The following is a 22,971-nucleotide window of genomic DNA, read 5'->3' as shown; positions in this document are numbered from 1 at the left end:
TGTATGAGAGACAGAGAACTTTTTTGTGAGGCTGCTAAAGCACCCACGATACCTGAGTAGTTGCTATTCTTTAGGGATTTTTTGCTAAAAACTTGTTTCATGACTATCCGACTATAGGAGTATGTTCACTGGCTTTCTTCTCCTAAGCAACAGGAAGCATCAGGTTGCATTTTTTATGTATAAAGAGCAAGTGAAGTTTTATGATCCTCTCAGATGAAAAATGCTGTCACAGTGTGGCAAAATACCACGAGATGAAGAGGAAAGCAGCAGCACGAGACCCACACTTCCTACCAAGGATACTAAGCGGCACATCACCTTGTTGTGGTCTCCCAGGGAGGGCTGAATTGCACCGTAACAGACATTATACAGATGAATTTCCAAAAGACACTGACTGAGAGCAGCAATGGACAAACTCCATTGTGCCATCTTGCACACTACAGATCCCTACGATGCTGCCTTGCACTACAGTGATTTCATAATTAATGTTTTCTATCACAGCAGAATTGATGAGAGTAAAATGACAGACAAATGCAGAGGGTAGGGAGAGTCAATGTCGTCATCACCCCAAAGAGGACAACCTTTTAACAACATTATCATCAGCAGTTCTGGGGGAAAACTACTGCTGTTCACTTGTACCTGAGTAAATAATGGAGAAAGAACTACTTGCAATAGGCGTGGGAAGACAGGACTTTATTGTCGGCTCAGAGGTTGACAAGTCAACTGCCCACCAGTTTCACACCACGTTCCTGGTGTGATGGGAGCACGGAAGATCATCTCAGCCTCTGGGCAAGTTACCAGCTGCAGGACCAACCAACACCAGCTACATAGAGAAAATGGCAAATACCAGTCCTACTCGTCCTTTCCATATCCAAAGCCCATGGCTGTCACTGGATCAACTGCCTTGCTGACTTCTTAAAAGAGAAAGAAGGAAAGGAAACCACTGAGGAGGACTAGGCACCAAAAGGTGAGCACTGCAAGATCCTTCCTGCCCCTCCTTCCTCATGGGCGGTGGGTGGATTGCTGTACAGAGGGGTCAGACCCTCAGAGAGGATTGCTTGGCAGCGCTCAAACCCGCCTCCCTCAACTGCACCAGTTACACCAGTTGAGGACCTGATCCCTGAAGGCTGCCTTTGTGTACGCAAGGATATATGCCCAGTTAGAGAAGAAGGGGGAAGCTGGGAGTGATAAATACAGAGAAGGATTTTCAGTCTCGATTATTTTGCTGCCTTCATTTCCATGGTAGTGTTTGGTATAGGTTTGCTGGTCTGTTTGCTAGCTTTGTCCCAACTGTTATTTTACCATCTCCTCCTACTAAAGCTAAAGTCGTCCGAGCTAATTTATTCCTTGTTCACTTGTAACTTGTACAGAGGCCAGAATAAAGCAAGGCTGAATATAAGCCTGTCTGAGCTACCCCCTTCAAGGTCAGAAATGTTTCTTTGCAACCAGACTGCAAATGCTATAAATATACATATGTTTGTCTAATAATCAACTCCTAAAAAAGAAATTGGTTAGATGCCTTGGTGGCCCAGCTACCCAACGTGATGTGACTTGCAGTCCGAATTATTTAGCTGGATTTTTGTGGCTCTAGCTCTATTATCAATTATCCACGGGCTATTTACATCTGACAAACATCTTTTGGGCTATTGGCTTCAGTAGGTGACATGCGCTAAATCTCCCTGAGAGAACTGAATAAGAATGTAGTCATGAGGAAAATGATAACTCTCGGTGGTTTACCATAAATATCCTGGAAGTCAGTGAAAATGGGGACATGCCGCTAACAAGCGCAGTTGATTTCAAATATCCCTCTCCATTATGAGTCAACCCGCACGAGCCTGGAGAAAGGCGGCTTGTGATGGATGCATGTTCTGCTTCATGTAAATGTCTGGGTGAGTGTATATATGCCCTTGCTGTTTATTCAAGGGATGTGATGGCCATCAGCGGAGCCGGTCAGCAATGCGCCTTTCCACGCTAACAACTGGCACTATGGACATTAAGGTGAATCATGAGGCCATGCTATTTCAGGAAAAGCTGTTCAATACTGAGTTATTATTGTCCCTTTTCTGCATGTTGCCTGGAGTACACTGCTACAGCTCAGCAAATGTCTCTTTTATGCATTTCTGTTGGCTTTCTCACACGCTGAATTTACCTGTCCCCTTCTCATCCCTCTATTCCTGGAATTAGATTGAGTTAAAACTATTATGTTTTCATAGCAGCAAGCTCAAAATTTTTAAAAGAGAGAATTTGGGTCACAAGACATTGCTTCATTTGCTTTAGACTTACATATGTTTCAAAATGATACCATAATTTTGGTGGAAAAAAATGGAAAGCTTCATTGAAAAGTATCAAAATTCAGTGCTTCAAATTATAAACCTTTTTTTTGTTTAAGTTAATCTCAGGAATTCAACCTAAGCCTTGAGAACTTCCTATTTGACTAATACCTGCTTATTTTCATAGAAAAATAATATAAGAAAAAATATTCCAGTTACAACTAGCAAAAACTTCTTTCTTCTCCCTGGCACTGAGAAAACGAGGCTCTGTCCTGGGAGAGATTTTTCAGAAACATATAAAGGTTTAGGCTAACTTCAGACAGGAGACATTTGCAGTTATGTTTATAATGTTTCTTCATTAGCGTGAGGCTATGAAAGGCAAGCACTCCAGCCTTGTGGAATTGGCATGCTGCAATTGGGGATTAAGGCCTTGGTATTTTTAAAACAAAATGACATGAATTGGCAATCATAACTGCATCTTTTCTTCTGGATGATTTTACCTGGGTAAGTCACTAAGCTAATTTACATCAGAATTTTTGACGCACAAGAATGAGAATATAAAGCAACTTCTGCTGAGGGAGTTCAAAGCTTTGATTGTGCAAGAAACTCAAGTTTATTTTGAATTATTGAGCACATGTTGCTCCTGGTAAGATCAGTCTAAGTTAATGGTGCTTAGTCCTTTGCTGATCAAGCCATCTTCCCAATAGCTCTGGTAAATTCATTTTGTCATACCTCTTTTCTAGGGAGGTAAATTGTCATGGAGTGCCGATATGTAATTAGTCCCAGGAAATCACTGAAAAGGGCTCATATAGAGATAATATTTCTTGGCTCTCAAAGCCAACTGCTAGACTCCGCTTCCTAATTCCAGATCATGAAAGTAATTAAATACAACCATATTAAATAGGCAGTGATGAAGCTAAGGAACCTGAGGCGATTGATTATAAATAACTACACCCCATTGAACCAGTAAGGTGGATAAGGGGCGTGCAGGAGAGCGTTCGAACACCTCGGTAACAGCCCAAGCTGGCTACGAAAAGAAGAGATGCTGAAAGAAACAGGCATGGACATGTTACGCTATTCCTACTGCGAAGACAATACCTGTGGTTGCTACTGCATTTACGGGTTGGGAACGCCGTCCACTGCTAACTCCATAGAGCTCAATTTCATATTCAGTACCCTCTTTCAGCCCTGTCATATCCTGGGTGCGCTCATGGCCTGGTACTATTAGTTCCAGAGGATCAGATTTCCTTTTGGTATCCCTGATTTTTAGAACAAAACTGTCGAAAACCCCATCATCTGCAGTCCAGGACAGACGGAATCCATCTGGAGTAGCATCTGAAACCAGAAGGTTGTCGACCTCGGGTTCTGCTTCTAAAAAAGGAAAAGATAGCAGTAGAGAAAAGATGATTTTTTTTTAATCAGCTCATTAGAGACCTGCCTGAGGTCTGGGTATAGCATACTGCAAGAATCCAACCACAGTTCAAAGAAAGGGAAACAATCTGCCAGCTATTGAAATAAATAAATAAAAAAAAAGAATATTAGTATTATACACATACTGAAGAAGACACATGTGAGTGTGTACAGGCCCATTCAAACTCTCACTCTTTAATAGCAAGTCCACTGCATGGACACACCTCCATTTGCCTCTGACATGCAAAGTTACACATGCTCAAAGGAAGTTTCATGTGCGTTTCTCCCTTGCTACCTACGTGAAACCGTTACAAACCATACAAACGAGCTCTTGTTACAGACCCGCAGGCATGCCTGTAACCTTGTCAGGTCCCTCTCTGTTAGGAGGACAACATAGAAGCCCCTTGAAAGAGTCTCTTTCTTCATGCAAAACCCTTATTTCATGCACTTCTGTCATCTGTGATGCTTCCGATCAGATGAATCCTTTACTTTGATATTAAACAAATGCTGAAGCAGCACAGGGACATCACAAAAATTCGTATCGCTTAAACAGCACACTTACACCCAAATGCAAGACCTACTGCCTTTAGTGAAAGAACCCATTCAAGAGGACCCCAGGAGCTGTAAGTTATGAATTACCTGCAAAATAAGTTTACCTCAGTATGGTCAGGCATCGTTATCTACAGAAATGCTACTGGAGTGGTTACTGCCTCACAGCATCTCCAATGCACTTCTTTCTTCCACAGAAAAACGTTCCTATTTATTTTCTAGCAACCCCCCAATCAGGTCACCCCCAGCTTTACCGCTGCATAGTCAGCAACGTGGAAATGAGACTTGATGATTATGGGGCCAGAGAATAAGTCTGCAATGATTTTTCAAGAGAGCTCAAATGATGCTGGGAAACGGCAGCTATGATGAGGCTGAAAACATGAGCTAAGGCTTTCTGGAGAGAGATCCCAACTTCATGGGCGGCAATAATGGCACTCAATGGTCTGTGGGTAGAACCCACATGGGGAGTGAAAGGAAGGAGGCCACGGGCAAGAAATCCAGTATGACTCTTCCTGCAGGTCCTGTTGGTTGGCGAGTTGGAGAATGCTGATGTGCCCCACAGCTGTTAAGGAGATGACCTCCCGCATGCAGCCATTTTTCTTTCAAGATTTCAGTTAGAAGTACCTGCGTGACCATACCAGAAACTTTCACCCCTCAACCCATGACATGCGCCTCTACAGGATCCCTCATAAAGACAGAAGGGAAACATCAAGTTAAAAGGAACAGAATTTCACTGGTGGACCCATCGTAAATCAGGAGGAGTTATGTGTAGCCACGATGCAGAAAAGGATGCAAAAGCCAGGGTTTGCTTTGCAAATGGATTGCATAAAACATCTTCCATGTGAGAAGAAAAGCAAGAAAGAAAGGGTGGAAGAGAACAATTTGTTCACATTAAAATACCTGTAACAGCCACAGTGCTCAGGGGCTTTGTTTGGTGCCCCTTGGCAAAACCATAAAGCATAACCTCATAGCCAATGCCAGTAATAAGGCCTTTAAGCTTCAGTTGCCGCTGGGCTCCCGTAAGGAGGAACTCCTGTGGGTCCAGCAGCTTGCCAGAATCCACCACGACTACTAGAAAGTTGTCAAAGGCATTCTCCGATGCCATCCACGACACTGTGAACCCGTAAGGGTTAATATCAGAGACAGTTAGGTTTTCCAGTGGGGGCATGGCCTCTAAAAGACGGGAAGGTGCAAAAACATACAAAAAAAGAGAAGCGAAAAACATTGTAAATTAGAAAGTGTCACAGATTCCACCAAACATAAATCACATTTTTTCCCGAAGTATGGATTTAATAGAAGTGCATAGCCAGGACCACAAGACTTGGATTTTCAATGGAGTGTCCAGAAGTCAGATGCTCAATTCCTGATTTTCATTAAGGGTGTCTCAGCACCTCCTATCACAAGCTCCATTGAAATTCCTCCCAAGCTCACTGCGCAAGCACATTTCTCCTGTTACACATGCACTGAAAGACAGTTATAACCAAAACTTTTAGAAATGCTACGCATAAAGCTTTCCTTTCCTTCCACTTGTGCGCACCATCAGTGCTTTAGGGACAACTTTGGCATCCACAATTCCTGTATTTTGCTTCTTTACCTCTCTACTTCACATGAATACCTCCAGCTTTTCTTTTCAATGGTGGAGGGGTCAGACATGCCACAAGGACTGCCACAAGGACTGCCACTGACCAGTCAGGGTCATCACCCAGTGCAAGTATTAAATACTTGCAAGATTGTTTTTTGCGGGGGATAGGAGAGAAGCCAGAGTTTGCGCTGGCTAACGGCAGGGGCTAGGGACTGCAGAACAGGGCAATAAACTGTCCAAAGAGCTTCACAGGCAGCTGCTAGTGTGGTATGTTGACAACTTAAAGAAATTCCAGTGAGGGGGTCTTTTTTTCACGTCAACATGACATTTGTCAAAGTTTCGAGGCTGTGGATCAACTCTCTAAAACTTTCTCACCAAGTCTCTGAAAAAAAACAAAGGCCAAATTTTCACAAGACAGTTTCTCAGTGTGTTTTGCTCACTCAAAACCTGTCAAGTCAAACAGGAAGATCAACTGACTCTGCTAAGCCCTGGCCTTCACCTGGATCCCAGGCATCGCTAGTATTTCTCTAAATTATTTGACAAACCTTGCTTTGTTGTCTCAGGAGTGAACTCATCTGATTTTCCAATCACTCCGATTCCACTCACTTCAGAAAATACCAGTTAGTTAAACAGAACTTTCTCTGGGAAGAGGATTTGGGTTTGGTTTTGACATTTCACAACTGCTGAAATGGATGTTCTGTTAGAATTTGGCACAAAAATTCCCTCCTAAGATTTTAGAATTTGGAAGTCGTTATGTTTTGATGTTTACACACTTGGGTGCCAGAGATCCAGTTCAAATTCACTCCATTTGGAGACATTTTTGCAGCTGACTTGCTTCTAATCAAGCCACCCCTCAAAGAGTCACATTTTGGTTTGGTCTCTGGGAGGGCGGGTAAACAAATTAAGAGCCCAAAATGCTGTAATTGTTTTCCTGGGAGAGGTGTCGAGTGACACCAACACACTAAACCCAGCAGGTTTAAGTGAACTGCTGGCACATCCTTCTGCTGTGCAGAGTGCCACGTGTTTACCTAGCCGTGGGAAGCTTCCTCTCAAAATACCAATGGCCGTGGTTTATTTTCAAAAAGGCATCATTTGTGCTCTGGTGGAGCAAGCGAGTGGGGTTCGGGAAAGCCGAGTTACTCACTTCTGACTATGTGACGGAATGTCATGAAGGGGCAGATCGGAGATGGTGCAAAACGCAACCACTTGCCTTAAGGAAAAGGATAATGAACATTGCCTTTCCCAGCCACTGACAGCCCAGCCCAGACGCCATGAGCGATGCTGCTGCTGCAACTGGTGTTCCCACTGCACGTTGATGAAGAGAGGAGAAAGAGGAAAAGGCCTCAATTCCTCCATTCATCCTATTTAGGACATCCCTATGGCCACATAATACACAGAAGGTGAATCCCGTGGCATTTATTTGATCACCCAGAAGACATGTGATGTACAACCGATCCCAGCTAAAATCTGGCCAAAATATTCAGACATAAGGGATGTGTTGAGGGGACATCAGAGGAAAGGAGGTGCTCTAAAATCCAGTCCTCTGGATCCTTCAGATGCAACTACTGAGTATTGGGTGAATTTCCCCCTCATAACACATGGGAGAAAGACTCCAGAGGGCTTTTGACTCACTTGAAACTCGTACTCCTCCTAGAAATTTTTTTTAAGGTCAACAGGACTAGTCTGACCCATCCTTGCACGACATTCACAAACAAAACCATTGATGCTGGACAAGATATTCAGTGCTGTAGAGAGTCTTTTTTTTTTTTTTTTAATCCATGTTGGAATATATATTTTTATAAGCCAATAAATAGACTCCAAACCTTTAAGCAGGTACCTGTCATGACAAAAGCAGTGAGGGGCTCTGTGTGAACACCTGCACTGGTGGTCCCCTTAATGTTAATGTCATAGCCAGTGTAATCTAGCAGGCCTGAGATATGAGCGCTGCGAGCACCTCCCGACACCGTAAGCTCCTGAGGTTCGTGTGCTGCATAGGAATCTCTAATATGTATAACAAACTTGGCAAAAGGCCCATCTCTTGTGGTCCAGGAGAGGTTGAAGCTGTCGGGGGTAACGTTTGTGAGTGTGAGCGTGCCCAGCTGTGGCTCAGCCTCTGAAGGAGAAAGGAACACAGGTGAAGAGACAAGCGTTACTCCAGGGGCTGGGGCAATTAGCAGTGGAGGTTTATAGATGATTAAAGATACGGCTGAATGTTTTAGCCTTGCCTTGCAGTGGCTGAAGAAAAAAAGGAGAAAAAAAAAAAAAAGGAGAGCAAGAGTTATTATGTAAGGTTTTGGAAAGAAGCCACTGAAATTAGTGCTGACTCTAAATTTATTTTTTCATTTAATTTTCTTAAAAACTCTCAATTTTCCCAATGAAATGTGAGCCTGATTTACAGAAGCACCAACAGCGTACAGTCCTGTGGTAAAACCACGGAAGTCGCAGGAACTTCGCACTGGGAATTTGATGGGAATACAAACCCAGAGCAATTCCAAAGTAGATAAAGTAGGATTCAGGCAGGAATTAGGTGAGTCCAAAATAGACATCCTTGAAATCCCAGTTCAGCCTCTGTTTAGCGTTCCTGTTGCCTGGAGTTGTAGATACTTTCATTTTTGGACCCTGAAGTTTATGAGGGGTTTAAGTCCTAACAGTGGTTATCTCAGCACTAATCTCGGGCCAAAACCTCCCTGGACTCCGCAGATCAGGTGTTCCTCATCCTCTGACGAGGCACAATCAGAGAATATATAATAGACTGAACCCCCCCACAACACTGCTGTTGCTCTCCTTTCTGACTGTGCAGTGGTCAGGGCACTCCTTTAAGAAGCAAAGACTTTCCTTTTCTGCTAGAGGAAATTCAAAATCACATCTCTCCCTAGCCAGGGGAGAAACTTGGCCTTCAGACTACAGGAGAAGGAGTGCTCCTCACCCGTCCTGTTTTAAAGCTATTCCATTTAGCGTAAAATCATTAAAGCTTCGTTAGAGCACAGAGAGAGCACAGACATGACCCAGCAGTCAGGTGGTCAGAGAATCTCGTGTCTCCTCTCAGAGCTGATTTTCTATTTTTTCTCTTGCCAATTGAGTACAAACCAAGAACACCTTGGGAAATGCAGCCAGTGAGATACAGGAAAATAACTATGTAAGTGATTCATGCTGGGAGAAAAAGTAAGAAAGATGTATCCCGCCAACAAAGAGAACAGTGAAAGAATGAAATCCTTTGCTTAACTGAAACATGAACTGCTGCAAGATGTTCCAACTTTTACTCCCATCCCTTATTGCAAGACTTTTAAAAATAATAGTCCACCTTCTTCTCTGGAAATGTCTAGGAAGAGGTGAATCCAAGTGGCCCCAATTAAGGACACATGCTGTCGTCATGCTGTCAACCAGTGACCGTCAATGCCTTCATGGCTGACAGTGAAGATGTCACCATGTAAGCATGGTACTTCCAAAGACAGGGGAGGAGATGAGAAAATATCCACAAAGCAAACAGGCTTGGGTGCAGAACCCAGTGAAACCAAGCATGGAGCCACCAGCCCCGCATGCAGTCAGAGAGGACAAACGGATCCTTTCCAGTCTCATCCTGAATTGGGCACATTCCCTCACATGCCACTTGCATCCAGTCAGGCACGTTCACATCATGAGACCCAGACTCCAAAGAACACTACATGCAAAATAAGTCGAAATTATCTCTCCAGGCAAGTCTTAGTGATCTTCCACCATCCTGGAATCACCATCACCACAGGAAAAGCTCTGACTTCCAGTGAAACAAGACAGGTCTTAGAGCCTCAGAGGTAGCAATGCAAGTGACAGAGTGGTGGGCTGACCATCAAGAAAAGGTGAACTTGTATTTTAAGCCCTGCTCTCTGCTGGGAACGCATAAAAACGCTATGCAGAGAAGAACATCGCAACCAGCACAAGGCAGCCAGACCACTCCATGCAGCTTTGGTTGGTCATTTAGCATGCTGAATGAAACTCCCCCAAGAGATACAAATGTCTTGGAAGACACTTGGTTTTAAAAACAAAGAACCAAAATGGCATGCAGGTGCCTCTCCAGGCTGATAAAGGCATGAAGGCCTCCCACCCACAACAAAGCAAGGGAGGATGGGATGAACAAGAACTTTATTCCAGATCAAGTGCAAAGATACTCTATGAAAAATACTATCTATCTGGAGCAAGTCAATTATATATACACAGAACTTGCAGATAAGTGTATATATAAGGAAACCAATCATGGTTTGCTACTGGCTCCCTTAATGCTGGGGACACTTCTTCAGCCTTTTCCATAGTCTCAGATCTCTGTTTTTCCAAGCGCTCTCAAGCCCAGCTTATTTCAGCCTCCCCTCATAGTGATCTCCCTACAATTTGCCAAAGGAATGATGATGAGTTGGAGCCATGTTTTAGAGCAGTTTGGTGGACAGCAAAAGAAAGAAGAGAAAAAAGCAAACCTGGAAGGTGAAACAGTGAAATACCTGTGGTTGCCAGTGCTGTCAAGGTCTGACCACCTTGCCCATCAATTACACCGTGGAGTTGGACAGTGTAATTAGTGGTAGCTTTGAGGTTGGTGACTACATAGCGCCGGGAGGCCCCTGGCACTGTGTGCACCAGGGAGTCCAAAGGGAAGTCAGAGTTTCTGACTTCTAGAATAAAATGGTCAAAGGCATTGTCCTGCGCTTCCCACGTGAGTGACATGCTGTCTGAGGTAGCATTTGATACAGTGAGTTTGCTAAGGAGAGGCTCCTCTACTACAGGAAGAAAAACAAATGGAAATGTATTGCAATTATTAAAACCCAAAGCAACAAAATAAAATAACACACAAGTTTGAGTTCATATGAGCCACAAGTCACAAAAATCATCTAGCCTTGTGTTTCTCGATGTCTTCCATACCACAACCCCTGCAGTCACCCTGCCCACGTTAGTCATGATTCAGTGAGGATATTCACAATGTGCTGATGCTAGAAACTGCAACTCTGTATTATCTGATCACTGAAATTTGATATTGTCTAATGCCATTGACCACGTTAATCCATTGCTATAACAAATTGCTATGACAACTTTTCCTAAGATCATGTCAGCAGGCAAAATTTGCTAGAGATATTAAAGGATCGTGACGTGAGCTATTATCTGCCTACTATGAGAACGCACCTTCTGCTTCCATACTCTCTCCTTCCACTTTCATACTGTAATTGGCTAGAGCACATCGAACATTTGACTTCCCCGTCTTTTCTGGAAAAACTGTCAACTATAAAACCTCGAGATGCACAATGTGTCAGCAATTAAACGCCTATCTATTTCATTCACATCATCAAGTCAAATGGACTCTTTCAATCTCTCATCCCATGTAAACTGAAGCTGAATTTAAGCAACGCATCTGCCTTGTAGGAGTCTGCTGTCACAGACTGATATGTGCCTCAAATCTATTTAGCGAATCAGGATAAAAACTGTATCTGGAAATCAGCTTATCTGAGAGAAATAGTGTCTCCTCTACGCTGTGTGACAGATGCCAACACAGGCTGCAAGGCTAACATAATGAATCATCTCCCACTTCGTTCTTGGGAAATTTCTTTTGCATCTCATCTGTGTCAGAGGATGCCCTAACCTTAATGTTTGGACAAGAGCAAACTTGTTGTGTGAATGAAATCACTTCACGATGCGATTGACTGACTTTGCTGTACGTGACAGCGGATTAACATTCACAGTTCAAAACGTCTCCGGAAGGTCTTCCTTAGAAGGTGTCAAACAATGAGGTAGAGGATTTGGTAATGGGCAGAGTGATGGGGTAGCTGAGGGCAGGGACAGGGGCACAACCTGTAAGGAAGAGTTAGAAGAAAGGAGAGTTAGCATTGAGGTAGGTTTTATATACCTGTTGTAGCTGCAGCACTTATTGCCTGTGTGCGGAAACCACGAGAGATTCCATAGAGGTAGACAATAAAATCAGTGCTGGGGGAAAGCCCTGAGATATGAGCAGTTCTTGAATTGCCTGAGATGTTGAACTCCATGGGCTCCAGCAACCTGTTAGAATCAATAATTTCAATAGTAAAGACGTCGAAGTCCCCATTGGCGGTTGTCCAAGAAAGGTTGAAGCTTTCAGGAGTAATGTCGGAAACGGTTAGCTCACCAACTTCTGGGTGCACTCCTGAGGAGGGAAACAACATTGGTCAGAAGGGAACAGCCCTGTACCTCCTCCTGCTCAGAAATGCCGCGCTTCTCTCTGCTCATGCTGGCAGCGATCCAAGCTGCCATTGGAGAACAGGGTTTGAGTAAAAGCTTGCTATAAGCAGACAGGTACTCAGGTGAAAAAATCAAATTAAAGCATCTCAAAATGTTAAATAAGAAAAAAAAAGAAGGGAAAAAAAATAAAAACAATAAAAACAAGCTTCTAAGCTATGGCTATTTCCTTTTATCTCCAGGAGAAACCACGTGTCTTCGAGGTCTGAGCATGAAAGCAGATGCAAAAGAACTTTTCTGAATGTCCCTAGGGCATTTGGAAAAGTCAGCTTCCAGTTTCAGGAGAAGCTAAAACTAGAGCTATTTCTTTATCCAAAGGAAAAGTTTGTGGGTTTTAGGCTTTTCTACTTTCTCTTTCAGCTCAAGCCCGTGGAAGCTGGCATGTAATTTTGGAGCTGGAGCCAAAACGCAGAGCTGTGATAGCTGCCTTGGGGTTTCTTCCTCTCTGTAGACATCCCTGACGTGTTACAGGAAGGCTCAGAAAATTCTGACAATTGGAAGTCCCCAGAAGGGAAAATTTTGAAAAGCCGGGTGCTGAGCATGACCCAGAAAGGAAGGGAAAACCTCAGCGGGGCATCTTCAGCTGTTTTCATTAAGTTAGTAAAAAGAGAGCACATCGCATATTTAGGCAGGACACCCGTGATGTCTGTTTTCTTGTTTGTCCTCATAGAGCCTTCTTCGTCCAGCCACATTTGTCTGTTTTCAATGGGCAATCTGCTCCCAGCTCACACTCAGGACTCTCAAAGCACAGGGCTTCTAGCCTGCAGCGGGACACAGCCCAACGCAAGCGCCTTGTGCCAGACACGTTTCTACCTAAGCCAGGTGGCTTAAAGTGTTACTGAAACAAGCAAGCTCTATTGTGTGTTTAATGTTTTAATTCTACTTAGTTCTTATGTGTACTTTTATTCCCTTCTGTGCTGGGTAACATGTGCTTGGGGAAATCAAATACGAGCAACCTTTGGCCATCTCACAATCACAGGAGGTTGCAAAGGTCTGTAAGGAAGCCCAGAGGCAGCAGATATCGCCTACGAGAAACTACCTGAAGGAAGAGCCACTGGTGACCCTTTATTGCCAATTAATTCATACCCGGTTCATTACCAATGATCATAACACCTGGAAGAATCAGTGAGCCATGCAGGATAGACATAAGTATATATTTACTGCTCAGAGTCAAAGCTCATGATAAGCTCTCATTTAAAACTGTAGACTTGCACAAGATCAGCCAGAAAATTACTTTTGTGGCTCTTGATTAGTTTCACGCATCCTTCTGATCATGCGGTGCTTACCTTCCTTCTTCCAGGTCAGTTTTATGCCAGGGCAGTTCTGCTGAATTTGGTCTTCCTGCATTATATCTTTTCCAGACTAATCAGACTGTTTACCAACCTTATGTGGCTTAAGACATGACACTACTGGCAGGAATTCATTTGTGTTCTTTTCTACATGAGAACATATACAAGGTGTCTGTCCTTGCCCTGGAGACAGATGCACATACTACACTCCTGAGTTTGTATTTACACAGAAGCTGGTGCGCAATTCCAGAGGTAGCTTCTGGAGGGCAGAAACTAAAAGTGCTCTCGGGCTTTGATTATCTGCATGATAAAGAACAGATTTTTGTAACGTTACACAGCAACCTGGGCTTTCCCGAGCACGTACAACAATCAGTTGGGTTTTGCTGTTAGTGTCAACCAGCAGAGAAGTGAGTAAAGGGAACAAAACAACCCTTCTGAGGTCGGGGGAGGGGGGGAAGCATTCCTAAAAGCAAAGGGCTCCACAGGGGCACTGAGACTCTTATTGGAAAGGCTGCTCATGAGACATTTCCATGCCAGAGATGTTCAGCCAAGCTTTAACGAGTTCAGTGCATCCCATGCAGGGCCGAGCAAGGGAGCAAGCTTTGCCGAGCAGTTGCAATAGCCCTGGCTCGCATCCCTGTCTGAAAGAAAGAGAGCCACCGGACTGGACGAGCGACTTGAAAAGATACCTGTCATGGTTTCAACAGAAAGAGGTTTGGTCCTGTAGCCTTGAATCACACCCTGAAGGGTGATGTTATAAGGTGTGTTGGCTTTGAGGCCTGTAACATTCACAAAGCGCAGTCCGCCTGGGACTGTGATATTCCAGGTTTCTTCGGGATTGTCAGACTCCTGCACCTGAATGATAAAGTTCTCATAGGCCCCATCGGCTGCTGTCCAGGTGAGCTGGAAACCATCCCAGCCAGGCTCTGATACTGATAATTTTCCAAGCTCAGGTTCCTCCTCTGAATAAGGACAGAGAGTCAATCAGTTACTCAGATTACAGAGCAGTGGTGATGTTCCACATTAATGAATTTCATTTGTAATCAGTGACACGGAGATGCACCCCCACACACACATTACATCCTCAGCTGCCTCAGATAACTCACGAAGTCTCTTGAGAGACATGGCAAAACAGAACATTAAGAGAAGAACTGTAGTAATAACTAATAACCACATTAATACTAAAGGACTGCTTACAGAAAGCAGCTGATAGACCATCTTAAAGCTGCAAGTGTTTTGCCAACATTAATTACAACTCCCTATGAGACAAGTAAGTCTTACTATAACCACTTTACTGCAGCACTAATAACTCAGTGTTTGCCATTATGAAGCGACTGTGAATACTGCAATAGTGCCTGTTGTAATGGTAGGAAGACACTGAGTTTAGAGTACTTGGGATTCAGATGTTTATGTTTTTAATTGTGTCCACAGGAAGGATGCGATTTATTGTTCCAAGCTATTTTTAATCCAAAACAATAAAGGGGAAAATTCCTCCATGTCTGCATGCCTTCAGTTTAATGGATTTGCCTTCCTTATATGACATTATTCTGTCCACAAAACCTTCCTGGAGGCAGAGAAGCTTGGATTTTCAGAGTTACTGATATTCATCTCAAATTGAAAGCTGCATTCACAGAAATCAACAATCTCAAAAGCCATCACCGGGGTGGCCAAGGAAGTTGGGAATCATCAGAGCTAACTCTCTGATGCTGTTAAATCTGAAAGTTTAGGTCATTTTCTCAGCAAGAATAGAAAGTTCTCCGTTACAGAGGAAATACAAGTGATTCCTTAAAATTAGCAGTCATATGGGAAAATAATACCTGTTTTTTTCCTATATGAAAAATCTTGCTATATGATCAATCATTGGCCTGTGGACTGCAATGACTTTCTAGCACTTTTCTTATTCACTTGGCTTGTCAATACATAAGCATTATAATAAGAGAGTCTAGTTGAATAATCCCAATCTGCACAGCTAAGAATTTATAAGAAACAATGCAGGAGGGAAATGGATTCGATTTGTCAGTTGTAAACTTCAACTTTAAGCTTTATGACTATTTCAAGGCAGAAGGTAAAGGGGCCCTGGAATAAATGAAAATTAGGCTCAGCAACATTACTCAAATAAATTTTCCCCCTGTAAAAACAGAGTGCTTATTGTATGACTGCTGCATAGCCTTATATAGGTAGCTGGGGCTGTATTTTCAGAGGTTGAGCACTCATAGATCACAGCCAATTATCTTCGGTGAGATTCAGTAATGTATAGTAAATTGCTGCTACTCAGGAACACAAAAGTTTTGACAAGCTTTTCCCATCCTGTTAGAAAGGAAGAGATTGTTTATGAAATAACACAGTGATGTTCAACAAACAAATGCATGAATCCAGAGCTGCTTTGCTTTATCAGGAACAGAAATGAGATACATTGTGGCAAAATATGAATCCTGTAAAAATAGCACTGTTTAGCTGAAAAAGAGAAAGCAGTACAGAAAAGTAACTGGTTGTATCAGAAATAATGATCTTTTGGTGGCAACAGAAACAAATAAAACAAACACACTGCCTTAAAATGGAAATGAAACTAAACCAGGAGTTACAGTAAGGTAAAATATTTTAAGTAAAAGCTTGATTATAATAAGTAACGCAGTAATCATCGCAGTTTAAAAGCAATTCAGCTTTCTCTGAAGAGTGCTCAGTTTCATTCGCCTCCAAGATGCAGAGTTTGTCTCCTCCCATTTGTTTCTCATGCATGTCTGAAAGGGAAGCGCACACCCCCATCATGCTCTCTAGCGACCAAGAAATTCTCATACAAAATCATGCACCACCTTGGACTGCTGGAGACCTCCAAAAGCCTCATCCATAAAGCATCCAGCATATATGACAAAACAATTACAACATCATGGCAAATGATGTCAAGGGATGATGTTTCTTAGTTTAAAAAAAAAAAAAAGAGAGAACAAACCATTGAGAGATGAGACTGCTCTAGCCTTGTAGTAGGTGTGAAGTAATCTGTGTGCTTCTATGCAAATATTTGATCTCGTGTTGTGAATTTGGTTGTGGGTGGTAGACAGGTACAGTCACTAATCTCCAGCTAGGTTCTCCAGATATGAACTTACACACTGGTACTGTGATCCTTAGTGAACTGAGCCCTGAGGCTATAGGCCTGCTTCCTCATGAAATTCGTGCAATAGGGATAACAGGTGGAAGGTATACTCCCAATGTGTTTCAATCTTTTTTTTCTCTAACATCACCACTTCCATGCCAATGCTGCAAACCACAACCTCCTTGCGATCCTTCTTGCGTTTGGGCCACAATCCAGGTAAATACATGTAGCATCTTGCTATTTTCATGTTCCTTGTAAATAGCAGATGCATCAATCTCTCTCTCTCTGCATGCAGTTGGACAAGAGAGAACTGATGCTACATCACCTTAAAAGCTGCATGGGGCACTGTCCATGCTGCACCGCTCAAGGCTCTCATTCCATAGCAATAAGAGTTTTATCCCGTGCAAAAGGAAGAAAGGGGAAAAAAACGACTAAGAAGAAAGGCATGACTCACAAAGCCTAGCATTTCTGCAGTGGAACAGCAGTACGAAAATGAAGTTCTGTATTTCAAAGCAGAAAAGGAACATATGGCTAATGAATTCATAGAAAATACCTGTAGCAGCTAGGGCTTCCAGGGACCAAGACAGCTGACCTTGAGTGCTTCCGTGGAGGTTAATCTGGTATTGTGTGCCAGCTGTGAGATGGGTAATTTCTGTTTCTCGATGGTTTCCCGGCAAAAAGATTTCCCGTGTTCTGTTTAAACTGGACAGGTCTTTCAGAGTGATAAAGAACTGATCAAATACCTCATCTTGTGCTGCCCAAGACAAGGTGAAACTACTGAAAGTCCTGTGTGTTATATTAAGGTCATGAAGAGCACCAGTGGCGATGGGAAGGTCAGTGGGCACCAAAAGCAGAGCACGAGAATCAGTGCTGGGGTTTGTTAAATGACTTAGCTCTGTAGGCGCAGGGCCGGTAGGATTAAGTGACGTTTCATTGTTTGATTCTCCAGGTGTTGTGACTAGACGCGCTAAACAGAGGTAAATTATAAGTTAAAATTTCCTGATAATAAACCCCCAAATACACCAAAAGACAGCAAACATCTGCTACAAAACAGTTTGTGTGCTTTGCATTAAAGAGCTCTAAGAACAGAGAAAAAAGATGGGTACTTCTTTTTTGGAGACTGAATCCAGGCCACAAGCATAGGTAGCATCACCAAGCACGGCACGGTTCTCTCGCAACCACACTAACCAGCACATCCAGCGCAAAAACCATTAAACACAGAGACGAGCTGAAATGCCTCCAGCAGAGAACCGGGCACATCCTCAGTTGATGTAAATCAGTATACTTTGACTACCTCCAAAGAACTTCACTGATTTACATCGGTGAGGATTTCAACCCTAAGTCTCTCAAACATGCCTTTTATCTCTACTACAGCATGTCAGTTATTGCTTCCGATATAAACCGTAAGCAGAATGCATGCCAAATATCACAAACATATCCAAATCCAGACTAAGAAATCAGCCACAGCAGAAGCATGCTAAATCTCATCCTATCCGATCAAAAACAGGCTTGGAGGAGTTATCCATCTGGATACATGCAGAATTTTCAAAAAAGGCTGGGGGGGGACACACATCCTTACCTACAAACCAAGACAGAAAGAACTTGAGCAATATTTCTTGAAAGAGATCCAAAGGAACGGAAGGGAAAAAGACTCGGCCTTCAGCATGCTGAATAATCTGTGAACGTATCTTGTACTACAGTCAGATTCTGAAAATCTGAGAACTGTGGAGATCACAGAGAATGTGTTTCTGATCCCAGCTGCAAGGCAACAGGCAGGTGATTTTTCTGACATGCAGAATTATCTCCTCATTAGTGGAAAACCACATCGTTTCACACCTCAGTGACTGCCTTGCTTTCATGCTCCACTTGCATTCAATTAAGAGAGAGCAAGTCATCTACCACCATTAATCATATCAACACAAATATGTACTCAGGATTCAGTATCTGTCTCCAAATTCACACATGTATCAGAAAAAAAAAAGTTCTCAGAGGAGAAAGATCAAATAAAAACGTTTTCAAATAAATGCAGAAATGGTATCTTGAAAATATACTCTCAGGACAAATTCAGATGTAAAACCATTGTCTTCTGCGCGCCTCCAGGAAGGAGAGAAGCCTGTGAGGCAAAGTTATTTATATTTCTGTATATCAGTGATACTCCTGACTTAGTAAGGGCCCTCCTTAAACTAGCCCAGCACACGATCTCAACCAGGCCCTACACATGGTGCAACCTGAAGACAGCCACGGTGGCATCATACTAGCACGCCTGCAGTGGAAACCACGAGGGGAATTCCTTCTTTCTCGCCAAACGGACTGTCAGACCTCTCTGGCCGCGCCAGGCCTCCCGAGCCCACGTCCCAAAGCAGGAAGACATGCAGTAGGGAAGCGTCGGCCTTCCGCGACTCTCGGCTGCTTGCGCACAATCAGATGCCAACCGGCTCTTTCCTATTCTGGGAACAGGCAAAAAAGTATGGCATCAAGCAGGGGCGCTGGTACTTGTTCAGCCTCAAGGTTGTCTACTTAACATGCACAGCGGTAGCTGGGCTTTGCTGTGGAGTACTTCTGCAGAAGACATGCATAAACAGAGTGAACAGACCAGCGGGGAGGACATGTGTACATGTGTACACAACACACGTACAGCACCATGCTGCGGATGGTCCCACTGGGAAACTGCCATGCACCCCGAACTGGAAACCTAGGACAAAACATCCCAAAATGCAAGGGAAAAGGGAAAAATCAAGGCTGCATTACGCTCCTGCTGTACCGAGGATCCCTGAGAAAATCCCTGTGTAACATTAGTTGAAATTGGCTTCTCATTTTCCCTCACTTTACCTGATCACTCCTAGACTTTTCTCCCAGATTCCTGTCAGTTATAGTACAACCACACAAGGACCTGGTTTCTCTGATCTGAACGGGAAATAGAGTACCTGTTCAACTGCATTATACAAAAACTGAGGGACCAACCACTTAATTGGTGTTTTAATTCAGAATCTTGCTGTCCTAAGTGGGTTAGTTTTATTTTGCCAACTCTGACAACTGCATGGGAGGTTGCCATGTACTGCTTGTCCCGTGGAGCATATGTAATAATATGTGGTTATATTACCTCCAATTTTTTTTCAGGCCTAATTCTGAATACCACCTTGGGTTTAATGACTTTACTCCATAAATGAATTTGTGGATGAGAAAGAGTGGTCTACCCTCTACACACACATCTAAACACACGTGTAACCCACATTATGTCCACATGTAATAGAGGAATATGTGGCTTTATGTACAAACATACAACAGAAAAATGAAAATTATATGAAAACATGGAAGATACTTTGATACCACAGGCAGTATCAGTGTTCATTGTTTAGCAGAGAGAGTACTATAACAGCTAATGGAAAATCTGGAAAACAATCAAAGTACAGGACAACAAGACCAATGGAGTTCAAACATTTGACTTAGCAATACGGGGAATAGATGAGGAGAAGAGAAAGAGAACTCTAGCAGCCCTAGGTGGGTGGGTGACAGCCAGATAGAATGATTCATGGTGGCAAGATGAGTGAATAGTAGATGCCAAAGAGCTGAAAGCTATGTAGAAGGAACCCTGGATGGACGACAAACATACGCTCTTTCTCAGACTGAACTACTTCTCAATATCATTCTTTTAGTAAAATCTTCAGGCTGAATGTGGCCTAAATACGTCTGCGCTGCTGTTGCTGGCCTTTTGAGGAATTCCATTGTAATGCTTCACTGGCGATTTTACCAAAACAGAATGTTAATGTCCTGCCAGGACATTTCCCCAGTTACTTGGGATGGAGCAAACAGTATTCTATGTTATTTCTTGCTTCTGTCTCTTGGATTTCATATTATTTTCCAAGAAGGGCTATCAGCCAGTTTCACTGCGGAGTCTCTCATTGACTCGAGCACACTGTAAGACATGATGGCCTCCCAAGGTATTTGTGTTATTTTCAGGCCCCTTTGGCTAAATGGCTTTCCTCTCTCTCAACCAGCTGATTAAACTGGGCTTACAGCACTGGTGCACCTCTGAATTTCATAAAGAAAGCACTGCAGTAGATCACAAGCCCAAAATACTACAGTAGCTACCACTAAAAATTCTCATACTGAAGTCAGCTTCCAGGTACTCTTAGCAGAGGAAGCAGCTGAAGAGATGGACAATCTTTACTGGCAAATTTATTTTCCTGGTGGTCTGCACTGCAGTTTCCCATTGAACTGGCTCACCTAATCTTTCCTCCTGATGTTTCTTTGAGTTTGTAACAAAAAAAAAGGGAGGCGCAATCTAAGACTAGTAGAAGCCAGGAGAGGGAATGATGCACAACACAGACAAGGGTCTTTGGCAAACAGCATAAACCTTAAAAGCATTCAACAGAACGGAAAAGTTACTTCTCCAAGCCATGCTCCTATGGGCAACTCACTTCCAGAGGCAAGACATATCACATCCCCGATTCATCAGCAGTTGCTGCACAATCTGGGTCCTTCCGCGGAGGAATCTGAGGTTGGCACCTGGTTTCTCTAATGTCCACTCATTTATCTCCACAGGCCTCTCATGCCTGATGTATTACCATCCGTCCTCCTCCAGGACCCACATTGTGCTATGCAGGCAGGGTTCCAGAACCAGAGCAAGAAGGAACAAAGCTGCAGTCTGACGGCTCAGCTTCCTCAGAGCTGGGTTACGTGCTCGCCCTACGGATTAGTTGGTAATTTGATGTAACATTCTCAAGACAAGCTGTCAGAAAGGTCCCTCCAACTAGTAAAACGGCTCATCTGCTTTGATTTCTGAAGTGGTTCTAAACCAAAGCCTTAGTGCGATGCTGGGTGGGACCTCTAACAAATAAGCAGTACCTTATTTTGTGATACCTTCGTTAATAACAGAAAGCAGGTACCTGTTGTAGCCACAGCTTCCAGAGGAGAAGAGCGCTGTTCTCCAGCCAATCCATACACCTTGATTTTATAGGAAGTGTTAGCTTGGAGGCCGTCAATCACAGCAGCTAGGGATTCTCTGGGCAGGAAGGTTTCTGCAGGGGGCCCCGCTGCCAATGACACTGCCGCGTACTCCACCACAAAACTATTGTAGAATCCTGTATTCGCATACCATGAGACACTAAAGCTGTGGTCTGTTACCCTCGAGACCACAAGGTCCCTCAGTGCATCCTCCTGCATCCCTGAGGCCTCTGGAGCAAGAAAGCTCCCAGAGCCAGAAAGCTGCTCTGGGTCAGGAGTCATTGCCCGCACTGGGGTTAGACTATCCAGAGCTACAAAGACACAAACAAGCAAATGGCAGTGTGAAATATTCGGTCTTTCCTTGTCAGCAAAACAAAATAACAGTTAGCAAACTGTTCACTTTATAATCTTTACCATCCCTTGAATGCAGAATCACGGACATCAGTTAAAAAAAGCTTTGTCACTTGAGTTGCGCTTCATCCACGTGAAGAGACAGAAGCAGCAGAAGGCTGCCATCCTATACGATGGAAGATTTTGTGACATGTCCTTTGCTAGAGGTTCACAAGCTCTGAACGTTTCAGCTGTCTGTGTGTGGAGAGTTGATATACATAAAAAGATAACAGGAAGAATGAGAGAGGAGAGAAGGCAGCAACAGAAGATCTTCAGCTCTGGGACTTAAAGAAGCTTTACCCTCAGTGACAGAAAATTCACTATGCAAACAAATAAAAATAACACGTGGGAAACTCCTGACTACCTGCCGGCAGAGAAGCCTGACTGGACCATCAAGAGGCTGGGAAGAATATAAGACGGAAAACCGACAATCTGGAGAAGCAAAGGAAACTCTGAAAAGAAAAACTCTCAGCCCTTCCACAGCCCCTGGCCCCTTTGTCCAGCAGGGACGGCACATGCCCCTCTAAACAGCAGGACCGTCTCCTCCACCCACCGAGGAGAGCTAGTCCAGTCTGAGCTGTGCTACTGGCATGTTCCACATTCCTTTCTCTCCCTGGTTGCTCCAAGCACTCTCCCCAGCAGTGCAATGGACCTGAGGTCCCCCACAGCTCTGCAAGAGAGGGTAAAACAAGAAGTTTGTCTGGCTTAGCCTGAGGGCTTCAGGACCTCCCAAGTACTGGGAACACGGACGAAGAGGACTGACTTGAGGGTAGACAAAAAAGTAAACTGAAGAAGAGACCTCTTGTCTTATACCCCACAGGCTCACACAGCATTTCTCCCTCCCCGCACTCATGTGTTTGGATTTCTCCAAACCCACGCAGGAGGAAGGTCACAATGACAGGTTATGTCAACTACTGCTGTTGCTTCTTAGGAGCCCACTGTACTGAACTCTTTGTTTACTGGCTGCTCTGAGTAAAGACTTAAAACAAACACACTGGCCAGATGAATGTATTTGTAAAAAATACCCCAAAAACCAAACCAGAAAAAAGAAGCCACCGTGTAGGACTTCGGAAAGACCAGACCGTGAAATTCCACAGCACGTTGTTTCTGCCCTTTCACCGTCTATGCATACTTCTTTTGAGACCACTTAGTTTTCAGACAGACGGGAAAACAGATAACTTCGGAAAAATCGAAGCCTGCTCACTCCTGCCACAGAAACCTTCAGCTTCC

General features: G+C 43.6%; 1 protein-coding gene across 1 annotated transcript in view; it reads right to left on the bottom strand.

Moving 5' to 3' along the window:
• Nucleotides 1-22,971, bottom strand: part of TNC (tenascin C) — a 48,872-nt gene that overhangs the window by 14,804 nt on the left and 11,097 nt on the right. Inside the window, exons 10-12 of the mRNA XM_009888047.1 lie at nucleotides 14,009-14,281; nucleotides 11,666-11,938; nucleotides 3,366-3,638 (exon numbers count right to left, since the gene is read on the bottom strand). Coding sequence (XP_009886349.1) covers nucleotides 3,366-3,638; nucleotides 11,666-11,938; nucleotides 14,009-14,281 — 819 coding nt within the window. The remainder of the gene's footprint in view (nucleotides 1-3,365; nucleotides 3,639-11,665; nucleotides 11,939-14,008; nucleotides 14,282-22,971) is intronic.

This window comes from Charadrius vociferus, unplaced genomic scaffold (assembly GCF_000708025.1).
Source record: "Charadrius vociferus isolate BGI_N301 unplaced genomic scaffold, ASM70802v2 scaffold56, whole genome shotgun sequence".
Lineage (NCBI taxonomy): Eukaryota > Metazoa > Chordata > Aves > Charadriiformes > Charadriidae > Charadrius > Charadrius vociferus.
Note: the sequence above shows the minus strand (reverse complement) of the source record. Positions and strands in the feature narration are given on the sequence as shown.